Raw genomic sequence first — 14,746 nt, forward strand, 5'->3', positions numbered from 1 at the left:
CTTTAGAGAGGAGTGTTTTGAACTTTGATTTTTCTGGTCAGTATTGTGTGTTCAGATTTCTTTTTCAAACAAGGAAGAAGATCTTCAACCAAGATATTGTGTACACTTGCCCAACTTATGCAAATTCGGCAAATTAGTTACACAATAATATTTTTTACATACTGTTCTTCTCCCATAAATACAAGGGGAAACTTCAGCTCCTCAGGCGTTCTCCTGTTCATCTGCTGACTGACAGCTTGGGCTGCTTCTGCTCAATGAGAATGTGGTCCTGGCTATTTATCTGCACCGTTCTGGGCATCACTTCCATGCATGGTGAGTTACACTAGTTGAAAGGAGAAAAGAGGAAAGTAAGAATCTGAGAACTAAATTAACTGACAGGTAGCATTATTATTATTATTATTATTATTATTATTATTATTATTATTGTACAATTGTATCACAGTGGCCAGTTGTTTCGCCGGATTTGGCATTGGTTACTAGTCGGGCCCCACCCAGGGGCCTAGGACGTCGTAACGTATTTTCGTAATATGCGTGCAGATCCAAGCAGTGCAGCTTTTTGCATTTGACTGAAGGTGATTTTGTCAATTTTTAACTGTTTTAAATGTAATTCCAGTGCTTTTGGAATAGCACCCAGTGTGCCAATTACCACTGGAATAATAATAATAATAATAATAATAATAATAATAATAATAATAATAATTAGTAGTAGTAGTAGTAGTAATAGTAATAGTAATAGTAATAGTAGCAGTAGTAGCATTCGTCAGACTGCAAGAGAAAAATAGAAGCAGGATAAAAACAGGAAGAAGAAAGGGAGCCAATATCTATGCTGCAGTTTATTTTTATGCATTCCTATCCAGAGGTATGGGCCACAAGATTCAGGCACTGGTCTGACTTTGGGTGGAAGAATGCCTGGGATTGCAGTCTTTAAGAGTTTATAGTATCTCCTGGACAGTATCAATGCCTCCTTTTAATTATAACAAAACCCCAAAGTCCATAATGTGTAAATGTGTCCAGAAAGGGATGGCATGACCTTGGGATACAGCAACAGTCATAAGTGTGAACCAGTTGCCCAGCATTTGAATTTTGATCACATGACCATGGGAATGCTACAAAGGTCGTGTGAAAAATGGTCATAAGTCACTTTTTTCATGTGCTGTTGTAACTTTGAACAGCCACTAAATGAACTGTTGTAAGTCGAGGGCTACCTAGATTGGATTGCTGTGACTCCTCTGTAGATAAAGGCTGCAGGATTAAATAGCAATTCTTGATTGGGTGGATATAATTTATTCCATGGAGGAATCTAAGAAAGAATAAACCGGATTGTTTTAATTATATCTTAAGGCTTAAAACTAACTCCGAGTAGGAGATAACAGAGTAAAAGGGCATAGAAATACACAATTTCTGTAACAGCCCCTTCACATATCTTCTCTTCCCCATACTACTGGTAGATCGATTCCACTTGGATCATATAAATGGGGATTATATAAGGTTCCACTTGGATTGTATAAGTGGGGATGAATAAAATGAGCTGAAATATGTAGTGACCAAAACCTTGTTTTTACTTCTCTTTGGATCAGATGTCTCTGCCCAGAACTGCCTTTGTGCCCAGGGTTTGTGTGCCAGTGGCTGGGTCCAATATAAGTCTGCCTGCTACAAGGCTGTGAGGCAGCGATACAGCTGGACTGAGGCTGAGGCAAGTGATGGGGATGCACGGGGAGGGGGGGAGCAGAGCAGACCCTGGGAGCAAGAACATTTGTGACCAAACCTATGGGAGGTTCCCCCCACCCCCGACTCCTACGTTTGAATGGCTTATTATAATTAATTGTAAGAGAAAATTTACAGCCAGTTGAAGTCAACCTGAGTGACAAGAGGGAGAAGACTCAGTCAGGAATTTCTCTTGTGGCCCAGGAAAAAAATTTAATGTTTTAGCGTGTTTAGTTTTATAGTTTTAATAGGATTTTATGTGCTGTTTTAACTTTTGATTGGGAGCTACCCAGTGTTGGTTAGAAGATAAGTGGCTACATAAACATTTTCAATGAAGGAAGGAAGGAAAGAATAGTTTCTAATTATTTACCTTGTCTCAGAGCTAGTATGCTGATGGAATAGTTAGGGGTAAATACATTAATAATAAAGTCACCCAGATGTTTTTTTTTTTAAAAATCCAATGTTACATAAGAATTTCCACTGTACTTGCCTTTTCCCTTGTCTTGCCTTTGATTTATTGATTTTTTAAAAAATTATCTGGCTTCCCTTTTTAAGCAATTCTGGGTACGTTCAACAACAACATTGCCATTTGGAGCCCAACATGCCTTGCAATATAGTGGGCCAAAAGTCTATAAGCTTTGATTCTGCCTTTGCTCCCAGCTGCTTAGCCAAGAATCAAAGCTTTGCTGCGGCTCCAGTATATGCTATGGTATATTATTTTTGGCATGTTAATAAAATTGTTTTGTGTCCTCAAAGTGATTTAGTTGCTTTAAGTGAGCAAGATTTTGACCATGACCAAGAACCACAGACATGCATCTAACTCTCTTCCCATATCTTGCCAAGAATAGTTTAGTGCTTTTCCTACAGTAATGCAATTTAGGTAATCTACCATTTATGTCCCCATCTTCTCAAAGATGCAAAGTGCCATAATGCATGGTTTAGTTAGTTTTATCTAGATACGCACAAGCCAATATATTTGCATGTCACATTTTGTTTGGGATCATTGTCCTTTTCCTAGTTTCTAGTCTTATGCTAGCTATATTGCTTCTGGGAATAAATAGCAGCACTCTATAGAACACTTTAAAGGATGCAGTAGCTCAGTGGTTAAGATGCTGAGCTTGTCAATCAAAAAGGCCAGCAGTTTGGTGGTTCAAATCCCTAGAGCTGCGTAATGGAGTGAGCTCCTGTCACTTGTCCCAGCTTCTGCCAACCTATCAGTTCGAAAGCATGTAAAAATGCAAGTAGAAAAATAGGAACCACCTTTGGTGGGAAGGTAACAATGCCTTCAGCATTTAGTCATGCCGGCCTCATGACCACAGAGACGTCTTCGGACAACGCGGGCTCTTCAGCTTGGAAATAAAGATGAGTACTGCCCCCTAGAGTTGGGAATGACTAGCACATATGTGCGAGGGGAACCTTTACCTTTACCTTTATAGAACACTTTAGATTTAGTGAGCTTATAGCAACCTCCTCTTTTCTCCTCGACATGATAGCAGATGATATTTGCTTCAAGATATAACAAGCCAACCAGTCTGCCTATTGCATTTGGTGGCACCTCCTGCTTGTTCTAATCAATGGACCTTCTCCTGAAAGCATGGCACTGCCACTTAGGATTCTAAATAATCCGCTAAATGGATCTACTGAATAATTTGCTTTTGAATCAAAAATAATGATTAAAATTAGATCTATCTGCAGAATTCCGAGCAAAGGGTTAACATTTTTTTTAGCTCTTTGCTGTCCTTCACATTTTGCAGTCTGGATATGGTAGCTTTACTGAAAGATGATTTTTCAACCTGCCCCACTTTATGAATGCAGAATAGGTTTTCACTAAAGCAACAACATACAGGCTGTTCTGATATCTTCAAATGTTTGATTGAATCGCTGCATCTGGTTTCAAGCAGTTATCTTGACCTTGTAACACAGTTTTTGAGTTTTCTAGTGGCACACAAACTTATGAAAAGCTCAGTTCAAATACTTCAAAAACATATAATTACATTGATTGGAAAAGCTCGAGTGAAGTATTTGATGAGGACATTTGCATAAGGTTCTTGTGAAACTGATATTCTGGGATAGTTAAAAAGTGGATGTGCTTCACTGTGAATTCTTCTTAGATATCTTGTCAGCGTTTCACTCCGACCTCCCACTTGGCCTCCATCCATAGCACAGAAGAAAATGATTTCATTTTTCATATGATGGGCAAACCAGTGGACTACAACCGAGGAGAGGCCTACTGGATTGGTGCACATGACACCTTCAAGGTAATATTTTAATATCTTAAAAAAGGTAACACCAATGATTAATCACTTATCTGGAAAGGCATCAAGTTTTACCTCCCCCTCCCCCCACTCTCTGGGAGAACCAGTTCTTAACTTTCTAAGAGGTTCAGAGAACCGGTTGTTGGAAGAAATCTTCTTTTGTTTTTTTTTCCGCTTTACAGGGCTAATCCTGCAGGAAGGAAACATTCTGGTGTTGTTTCTAGCTTAATCTTTATTGCCCTGCTTACAGAAACTACCTCTCCGATTAACCCTTATTACATTGTAACAGCTAAGCCAAAGTGCCCATCGACCTGAGTAATGTTGAGTGGGCCACGCCCACACGGTCACATGACCACTAAGTCCCACCTACCCACCTGGTCATTAGAAGAGAGAACAGGTTGTTAAATTATTTGAATCCCACCACTGCTCAGGATAGACAACTCTTAACATGGCAAAGGGTGGCTGATTATGCTTTGCACATCCTTCTCCCAACTGATTTTTCCCATGTATTGTCCTCTCTTCAACCAATGGCCCCTCTGATTATGGGAACTGATGTCCAGCACATTTGGAGGGTACCAGATTAAAGAAAGTTGGCTCTGCACAAAACATAAAACACTTATTTTAACAAATTCTGTGTGAAAATTCCTCAGGAGGGAACCTTTGTGTGGACAGATGGTTCAAGATTTGATTTCAACTCATTTCCTTCTGAACAACCTGATGGATTGGGAGGAGAACACTATCTTGGCTCCTGGTTTATACGCAATGGTAACTTTTACATATTTACTACATGGTGTCTCACCAGGCACCTTGCTACAATTACATTTAAAAAAAATACTTGTTGAAGTAGAAAATTAACAGGTTGACTAATATAGAGCAAAGTCTTCAGCAGGAATGTCTTTAGGCCTTATTAAAATTGCACTTGGAATATAAAGTGCCTTGTGTGGGCTAGCTTTTATTCTATGTTCCTGTGTTTCCCTGAAAATAAGATCCAGTCTTATATTTTTGAGGGCTCCAAAATAAGCAATAGGGCTTATTTTGGGGCTGTCTTATTTTTTTTCCATGTATGGGAGGCCCATTTCTTCAGCTTGTTTACGGTCACAAGGGGGCAGGAGGCTGTGTGGTGCACCAGTGTCGTCACTGTGAGGCAAGGAGCTGCCCCATGTACCCCACACTGACTTACCTCAGGGCCCTGCAGCCAAGCCATCCACATTCCGGCACCTGTCTTGCCTTAAGGTGGTGGCTCCAGCAGCCTTGTCCAGTAGGACCCCGCATGGCTGTTAGCCCACTTCTGCTTGCTTGTGGCTGCGATGGAGCAGGCAAGCTGAGAAACAGTGGGACAGAGTGAGCGGGCAGGTGCAGGAGGCTCGTCTTCACGTCTCTTGGTTTTCCCATGAGCCATGCGGCATATCTGGATCCCCTGCCTTTCCCCCACCTCTGCCTTCAACTGCTGCCAGTGCCGCCATGCGAAGACTATCCTCCTGCAGTTGGTTACCTGCTCCAGCCCACAATTCTCAGCTTTCCTGCGTCCTGCATGGGGTGTCTGGATTGCCCCTGCCTCTGCCTGCTGCTTGGACAGGGAATCAACTCACATGTGCTGTGCAGGCTCCGGCTGCTCCAGATACTGTTGGTCCCTGCCCCCTTGCTTCCTTCGGTGCTGACCAGGCCCCTTCACTGATGATAACCTTAATCAGGGCTTATTTTTTGGATAGGACTTATTTTAGGAGTACATGCAAAATCAGTCTAGGGCTTATTTTTTGGGTAGGGCTTATTTTAGGGGAAACATTAGTGAGTGGCCTTACTGATTATGGCACCCCTTTTGTGAATAGGCAGATCTCAACAATAGCCTTTTTGTGTGTTGTGTTCCTCATATGCTCTCAAAATTTCAAAGGTGCCTACCTCTGGTTTAAATTATGCCCATATTACTACTCCCATAGTTATGTTGTACCACAATCTCAAAGACAGAAATTGTAAGGCTATTCACTGAACATTAGAAAGCAATTCCTGTGTAGTTTAACCAGTCTAAACCCATGATTTCATTTGTTCTCCTTTAGAAAGGATTTCGTGGAATGATTACTCCAATTCATGGAAACTCTTATCTGTTTGTAAATATTATCTAGCAAATAGGTAAGAAAATTATTTTTCTAAAAGCTGTATCTAACTTTTCCATTGTGTTAGGTGCAACACATTAACAGGAGCTGACAGCTTCCAGATGCAATTGCCATGCAGCATTTATTTGTTAAAAAAATAACTTTCACCTCTTGCAATATATTATGGGTATTCTCCTCTCACTTTATTTCCAGAAATCATTATGACAGTGAAAAATGGATGGTGAAATGTTTATTTTATTTTTCGATGTTGCTTCAATTGTTTTAAATATGATACAAAATTTCACACCATGAAAAGTTCCACCCCAAAGCTTTACACCCATTTCACATCCTCAGATTCCCATTCCTAAATGCATTAGGTTAAATTTGGCAAAAGCCTTTCCTTTCAGTGGCAGAGCCTCATTTTCCCACGAGATACACTCTCAGTGGAATCAAATATATGCAGGCAACTGTTTGCATGGAAAGAAAACCAGGTGTGCTAATGGGATGCAGATAGTTTCTCAAACTCTTAAGACTGGGTTTAATACATTGCCCTTAGCCACAGTTTAGAAACACAGTGCCTGTGTTCACACAGCATGCTAGACCAACATTATGATTCAACCATGCAGGAATTGGCTGCCTTGCAAGATACATGTTAAAAGAGTTTTAAAATCCAGCCTTTATTACTTCATAGGTAACTCAAGGTGGCACAATAACACAGCACAACTTTCCCTTCCTATCTTCTCCACAAAAAGAGGTGGGTTAGGCTAAGAGTGACTTGCCAGAAGCCACCTAGCTGGCTTTCATGCCTAAGGTGGGACTAGAACTCACGGTCTCCTGGTTTATAACTTGAAGCCTTCACTACTAGACCAGACAGGTTATTTTATGATCACACATTATGGCCACTTCCCTTCTTTTCCTACCCTTCTCTTAAGCCTGCCAGTTATTCTCATTGAGGTTTGACTTAGAGTCATATGATAAGCCAGATCCATATTCGTTCTCAAAGCAGCCTGTCTCTATAACTTAGCATAAATTCCATCTCTTTTTTTCTGCTGCAATACTAGCCAGCAATATCACCACATTCCCATCCGTTTGTGTAAAATGCTTTAAATTTTGCACTTGAGAATCAGGTTATTCATTCTGCACACTGGGGGATATTAATCTAGGAGTCATTTGCTCAAATATAGGGATGATTATTTCTAAGGATACAATTTGCATATTGCACAAAGCTGGTGTAACATATGTGTTTGTGGTTTGACTGTCAGTTTCTTTCTTTCCTAAACAGAGGATGCTCTCCTTGTTAGGAGATATGAGAGACACACATTCACAAGGTGAAAAAAGCTTATTTCTACGCTGGAGGATTATTGTGTGAAGCTTTGCTTTTCTATAGCAACTTTCTAGAGAAACCTGTTTCAGTGCAGATCAAACTATTTGTCCTATTCTGTAGGAGCAACTGGATTTTACCACTATAGAGTCTTTTTAAAATCATTTTTATTGAAATGCAAATAAAAATTGTTTCTTGCTGGTTTTATGGCTGCTCATGTTATTATTTGATTCAGGAAATTACAACAACTTTATACGGTGGACTATTGATAATCTGTTTGAAGATTAAAGTGTAAAATTATCCCAGGATTTAATACCATCTGAAATAACAGCCGTGCATATTAATTTCATCCTTTTTAATAAATAAGTAGTATCAACTACATGATTACTTGGATTCCAGTGAACTCATTGAAAGTACTTCTACAGCATTTATATAAACTAATAATTAAGTATCTAAATGAGCAAATTAACAACTGTTTATTCCATAATCCATTCCATTATTACTGAAAACCTTGATGGATGACAAATACCTTTCTTTCATGTGCAAAAAATTCAGGTAGCTTTTTGTGTCTGAAGACAACAGTGGAATCAAGAAATTCTGAAAAAAATGATTAGTACACTATTACATTGCCAAGAGGATTAACACCTTTCAGATGAAGCTTGACTCAGAGCACTCTATCCACTTGTACCCAGGACTCAGCATTACTTTTGAGAATTTCTGTGTTATTCTGTTTCTGATAAGATGCCATTCACAGGGATGACAACCTGATATACCATTTTTTAATTTTTTTAATTTTTAAAAAAATCTAAGCATCTACGTGCTCACTTGAGTACCATTAAGGCCTGGAGAACTGTAATATTTTTCTGAAAAAAGATGCACAGAATAGATCTGCTGTCTTAAAAGTATCCATTAGATGGTGATAGGTAAACTATAGTTGAATTTAACATTCTATAAGAATTCCAGCTGTTTCAAGACCATGGATAAGCTACCTATTTTCCATTGGGTTGGATTACAGCTCCCATAGTCCTCAGGCATAGTGGAGGGCCCTGTGTTGGGGAAGGCTGGACTATGGGACATGAGTAAGAAGGCAAGCAACATCTCTACCAAAGCCTTTACTTAGAAATAAGCCCTTCGGGGAGTTGCCCGAGATCTCCGCGACGGCATCAGAACTGCCAGACCTGGAATTCCTCGTGCAAAGAGATGCCACTTGCACAAATGACAAGGACTCCGAATCAGCCGTGAAGGGTGACTTATATCAAAGCAGGAAACCCACAATTTCAGGGTTTTTGTTCATCTGTCGCACATGATGATTCAGGAAATCCAATCTAATTTCTTCCTGCAGTTTGAGGTACCTTTGTTTGCTCACCTTTAAAATGCAATTGGTTTCTTTGTTTCCTGTGAATTTGGGAAAAGGCAATACTTTTCTTCACAAAAGCAAAGAGAGAAAGAGAGTGGGAGGGAGGGAGGGAGGGAGGGAGAGAGAGAGAGGGAGGGAGGGAGAGAGAGAGAGGGAGGGAGGGAGGGAGAGAGACAGAGGAAAGGAAAGGGGGAGAGGAACAGAGGGAGGGAGGAGAGAGAGAGACAGAGACAGTGAGGGAGGAAGATTCCAAATTGCCGGAAATGGGATATTGTGACAAATGAAGCTGCTCAGATAACCTAAAACACTGCTCCAAGTGTCGTCATTAATCAAATCGATTCGAAGATATCTAACGTCTTCAAATCACCCACTTGGCAGCAGCGGCTCCTCACAGCCTTCGTGCAGACATTCGGCATTAAAAGGAGGAGGAAAAAAACCACTACCAGAAGTGGGGTTCGAACCCACGCAGACTCACGTCTATTGGAACTTAAGTCCAACGCCTTAACCACTCGGCCATTCTGGTAACTCTGAAAAAGAATTGGGAAGGCTTGGGAACAAACTGACAATTCCCACCGAGCCGACCGAGCAGCAGCTGCAACTCCCTCCGCCCAAAGCTCGGCTTCCTAAGCCCCTCTGACGCGCGCGACTTGCGCTGCTCCGATGTTGCTTTAGGCGAAGACTTCACCTGCGGGCAAAGTGGCCCCGCCTAAAATGAGGAGCCAATCCCGTCGCACCCGGAAGCGTCAGCCAATACGCTCTGCGCTTCCCGAGCGGGTCTCCCCTTTCTCGGGAACGAAGCAGACACCCTCTCGGGGCGGAGAGTCTTAGTTGCAGCGACTTTAGAGGGTGGGGAGCCTCGGTGGGGATTCCTCTCCCGAAGGGGCCCTCCAGCTCCTTTTCCCTCCCGGACTCGGGGGACGGACGGACGGACGGACGAACAGACGATGGATGGATGGACAGACAGACAGATAGATGAGAGAGGGGGGCAGGCAGGCAGACAGATGATGGATGGATGGATAGACAGATAGATGAGAGAGAGGGAGAGAGAGAGAGAGAGAAGCAGACAGATGAGAGATGGATGGATGGATGGATGGACAGATAGATGAGAGAGAGGGGGGGGCAGACAGATGATAGACGATGGATGGATAGATAGATAGATAGATAGATAGATAGATAGATAGATAGATAGATAGATAGATAGATAGGTAGGTAGGTAGGTAGGTAGGTAGGTAGGTCGGTAGGTCGGTAGACAGACAGACAGACAGACAGACAGACAGACAAACAAATAGATGATAGATAGACAGACAGACAAACCATTTCATTCCGGTCCTTTCACACCGACCAATAAGCTTCTGGGACCCCTAGAGCTGATCCTTCTTGCCTCGTACCCATTCTGGCAGCAGAGCGTGTTGCGTGTGGGTTAAAGAAAAGTTGCCAGACACATCTTGAGACGGTTGAGACCAAGCCAACTTGCGGATGGTCGTCGTGGTAGTTCTGGCAGGGAGAAGTTGGCATCTTGCTCGCAACCCGTGCTCGGCCCCGTCCAAAGCTTTGGCAGCAGGGAACGCCGGCTTCAGATGTAAAGTTACCGCTCTGGTTGCATGATTTTGGTTTCCGATAAACGCTAAACATTGATTTGGGGTTTAAAAAAAAAAGTATTTCAACTTAACATTATTTCGGGATATTTTTTTTCTTTGCTGACAGCTGCTTCAGTACTGTAACTGCAGCTCTAAGCTCAAAGTAACTGCTTTGATATATGTTTCCTTTTTACATCCCAGGAAAGACGTAGGAAGTTGCACATTTAAGAGACAAAGAACAGAAAGAATTTTCAGGGCTTTGAGGCAGAGACTTCTGAAAAACCCTCAGATTTGCAAGTAATAAATTTGAGTTTTACCAGAGGCTTCCCCCCCCCCCCCGTGAATGACAAGCATGGAATGAATTACAGTTAGAATAATCTAATGATTAATAATACTAAGCACAGATTCCTTTGGAAGTAATTTTTCCAATTTTTAAAAACATTTTGGTATAAAAGTGTTTTAGTGCCAGTAAGGTTAGAAATTGGCATGAAGTTCCACGGATAAGTTCCAGAAGGGTCCCTATTTTGCTCCTGACTTGGTGTTGCTATCCTTCATCAAAAGATTCATAGAGAATGTACAACACATTTTGTCTAAAAATAGACAAAAATTCTGTTTTGGCTTTTCCAGAATTGTCATCACAAGCAAAATATTGTAATATATGAAGTCTAGCATAGTTTCAGTCTTCAGCAGAATATAATTTGCAATTATTCTTGGAATTCCATTATTAAAATCACAATTTTCTTGATGAATCTTTGCACCTTTCCACCTTCTTGATGAAATAGGTGGAGGTCCATTTTCTGGCTCTAATATTAGCATTTCCTTACACATCCTGTGAATATGCACAATTCTAATGGTACTGTGCTATTGCTAGCATTTTCCAGCTCTTGTCAATTCAAATTCAGTAATTTCAAATCTCTTAACAAAAGTATCAGAGCTGGAAAGGTTTTTGAAACTGGATGAGGCAGCCTCCCAACCTGTACCAATTTTGGGATTGCCTACCAACTTTTAAAAAGTGTTTTCAAAGAAAGATTAAAAATTGTAATTATTGCCTCTGAAGCAGTTGACTTGGGGTTCATTTACTAAATGTTCAATGTAAATTGTCAGAAATGTTCTTTATGTTCAGAATTGAAGAACGTTATGTCCAAGTTGCAGAAACTTAGTATTTCCTAATACAGTATTGCTTAACATTACAAGTTTGACCAGTTTGTATGTAGAATTGAGTATTTCAAAATTTTCCACCTTCATAAATACAATTGTGTGCAAAGGAGTCCTTTGCAGAATCCTGAGATTTTACTACTAGGTCTTGCTTGTATTTCTCCCAAAATGTGAGGAAAGTGATTTTTCTTTTGCACTGTAAATGCAGACTAATGCTTTTGAATGTAAAATTTGTGCTGTTCTTTTAAAATTTATTCTACAAATGCTTTCAAATTCTGTATCTAAAAATTGTGCTTACCAGTTCCACCGATAAAGCAGGATACATTCCCAGATTATAATGAAGTATATTTAGAGAAGTATGTGCTAGAGGCTTGAAAGTTTTTTTTCCCCTGAAAACAAATGTTCATTCACATGGAACCTTTCATATCTTTCTGGGAAAATGTTTCCCGGCTGTGCTACAAATAGGCAGCTACTGGTGTAATGGGGTCATTGATTTTGTACTTCAGCCAACAGAGGCAACCTGTGCTCAAAAAATAGAAGTGTATACCCGAGACTTAAACCACATCCAGACAGAAATGAGGTCTTGTTCTCTTTCTGGGTGTCAAATCTCCAGATTTGACTTTACTGATCACTTTACTAATCAGCCTTGATCGGTAACATTGGTTTGAAATGGATGGACTTCTAGCAGATGGCACTACTCAAGGAAGGGCCTAGAAGTAAGTTCAACTCAAGATGTTTTATCACCTGAAGCAAAGAACATGGTGTCCAGTACTTGCTGCTTAAGGGCAAAACCCAGAGGAATCAAGTTACTGCAGAAGACTCAGGGATGGGTGTGAGATATTATCTGAAGGCAAGAAGAAAAATGTAGCAACCAGGCAATACTTGAACCACACCCATGCCATTTAAAGCGTCCTAGAATTAAATACAGCAGCAGTGAGGAAAGGCACCTGAAGTACTAGTTATTTTTTTGAAACAGGAAAGACTTAACATCTTTCATGTTACACATTGGAATCAAGGAGTTTTAGAAAGGCTTCTGTCACAACGGCAGGATTTCAGCTCAGAAAACTCGCCAGTTCTAACTTGTTTTTTTAAAGAGAGAGAAACTACAAATCACGTGAAAAGAAAACAGACCTTTTTGAGTTCTAGGGTTTTACATTATCAAAATATTTTTTAAAAATCATCTGGTCCTTAGCAGTTCCTTAAAATAAAGAAAATACCTCAGATGAACAAGAACACATGACATATAACATCATTTATTCTACAAAAAGAAAGCCAAAATGGAGAAGTCATGTGTGAAAAGCTAAGTACGCCTTATGAGTCGATAGATTGTAGAACCACCATTAGCAGCAATAACACAAAGTGATTGTTTTCTATGTCTGTATCAGTCTCACATAATTGTGCAGGAATTTTGATCCACTCTTAGTTACAACATTTCTCTATACATAGCTCTCTTGAGCATTTCAATGGGGTTGAGGTCTGGACTTTGGGCCATTGCAACACCTTAAATTTTATCCCGTCATTCTGTTGTAGATTTGCTGGTGTGCTTGGGATCACTGTCCTGTTGCATGACGCAATATCGGCCAGCTTTAGCTGTCAGACAGATGGCCTCACATTTGACTCTAAAATACTTTGGTATAAACAATATTCATGATTGAGTCAATGATTGCAAGGTGGTTGCAAAACAAGCCGAAGTCATTACCCCTCCACAGCCATGATTGATGGTTGGTATGAGATGTTTGTGCCAATATGCTGTTTGTTTTTTGCCAAATGTGGCACTGTGCATTGTGGCCAAATATGTCCACCTTGCTCTCATCTGTCCAAAGGACAGTGTTCCAGAAGCCTTGTGATTTGTTCAGATGCAACTTGGTAAATCTAAGCCATGCTGCCATGCTCTTTTTAGAGAGAGGAGGCTTTCTCCTGGCAACCCTTCCAAAGAAACCATACTTGTTCAATCTTTTTTAAATTGTACTGTCATGAGTTTGCATTCAACATGCTGAGGCCTGTAGAGTCCAAGCTGTAGCTCTTGGATTTTTTTGCAATTTATCTGAGCATTGCAGTCTGAGCTTGGGATGAATGTCTTGGGACATCCACTCCTGGGAAGATTGGCAACCATCTTGAATGTTTTCCACTTGTGAATAATCTTCCTCCCTGTAGAATGATGAGCTTTAAATTGTTTGGGAATGGCCTTATAACCCTTCCCAGAACAATGGCAGCAACAATTCTTTCTCTTAAGATCATTGCTGACGTCTTTTCTCTTTGGCATTCTGATAATACACACCTCAGTGCTGGAGACCAGCAAACTCCTAAAACTTCAGCTTTTATAAAGATAATCACACTTGCTGGTGATCAGTTGATCTAAGGGCACTTAATTAACAGCACTTGGCTATGGAAGCAGTAAATATGTACTTAGTTTTTCCACACGACTTCATTTTGGCTTTCTTTTTGTAAAATAAATGACGACAATGGTGTTATATGTCATGTGTTATTGTTCATCTGAGGTTGTAGTTACATACTTTTAAGAACTGCTAAGGACCAGTTGATGATTTTTATTATGCCCTGATATATAATACCATAGAACTCAAAGAGGATGTACAGGTAACATTTCTTCTTACTCAGACAAAACAAGTGAATGAAACCATTCCACCTGCCTGTATAACTGATTTTAAACAGGCCTAATCACCCAATTGTTTTCAGGGTAAATGTAGTTAAACTCCCAATTCTTCTTAATCTTGGGTAATATATTTGTCTAATTACTTCCATTGACTCTTGATGAAAAGCAACACCTAGAGGTATCATTAGAGAAAGTTAGAGAAACTAGGTTCCTTCTTTTAGGTCCCTCCAAATGTTTCCCCCCACCAGGTGTTGATAAATAAAAGTTCACAGAATCTGTCTATTTATCTGCCATAAGTAAAGATCTTTTACACGTGAGATATTCCCCCTAGAGGCAGGCAGAAAAGGAGCAAGAGTCAATACATTTGTATGATACTGCCAGTCATTTCTCATTAAGAATTTATACCTTGAAATAGGTAAAAACTATATTGCTAAATTGATAGCTTTGGCAAAACATTAACATTTCTTTTCTTCTGTTTTTCCCTTCCCTTGTTCATTGGTTGGACCCAGTCAATAGGAGAAAGTATTCATTGTCCAAATTTCAAAGGATCCCCCTAAAATGGCCTTGCCAGCCATTTCAAGATGCATAATCTGAATGCAAAAGGAAACCCTAATTATAACGAGTCCCATCCCCCCCCTCCCCCCAGTCTGAAGAACTAATGTAAACTGGAAAAATAAGG

General features: G+C 40.3%; 1 protein-coding gene and 1 non-coding gene across 2 annotated transcripts; one reads left to right on the top strand and one right to left on the bottom strand.

Moving 5' to 3' along the window:
- The first annotated feature begins 197 nt into the window (after window positions 1-197).
- LOC116503193 (struthiocalcin-2-like) lies at window positions 198-7,568 on the top strand. Its single transcript, XM_032209445.1, has 6 exons — window positions 198-312; window positions 1,578-1,693; window positions 3,816-3,962; window positions 4,610-4,724; window positions 6,011-6,083; window positions 7,329-7,568. Exons 1-6 carry the CDS (start codon window positions 255-257, stop codon window positions 7,345-7,347), a joined length of 528 nt encoding a protein of 175 aa, XP_032065336.1. The 5' UTR covers window positions 198-254; the 3' UTR covers window positions 7,348-7,568.
- Window positions 7,569-9,164: 1,596 nt separating this feature from the next.
- On the bottom strand, window positions 9,165-9,247 carry TRNAL-UAA. The gene has a single exon. It is a non-coding gene; the product is annotated as a tRNA-Leu (tRNA).
- Between the last annotated feature and the right edge of the window lie 5,499 nt (window positions 9,248-14,746).

Source organism: Thamnophis elegans, chromosome 1, assembly GCF_009769535.1.
Source record: "Thamnophis elegans isolate rThaEle1 chromosome 1, rThaEle1.pri, whole genome shotgun sequence".
Classification (NCBI taxonomy): Eukaryota; Metazoa; Chordata; class Lepidosauria; order Squamata; family Colubridae; genus Thamnophis; species Thamnophis elegans.

Bases quoted from the DNA above. Each gene is read 5' to 3' on its own strand.
- LOC116503193 (XM_032209445.1), top strand. From the start codon at position 255: ATGAGAATGTGGTCCTGGCTATTTATCTGCACCGTTCTGGGCATCACT. The intron at 313-1,577 runs GTGAGTTACACT...TCTTTGGATCAG, and splicing joins GGGCATCACTTCCATGCATG to ATGTCTCTGCCCAGAACTGC. The intron at 1,694-3,815 runs GCAAGTGATGGG...AATTCTTCTTAG, and splicing joins ACAGCTGGACTGAGGCTGAG to ATATCTTGTCAGCGTTTCAC.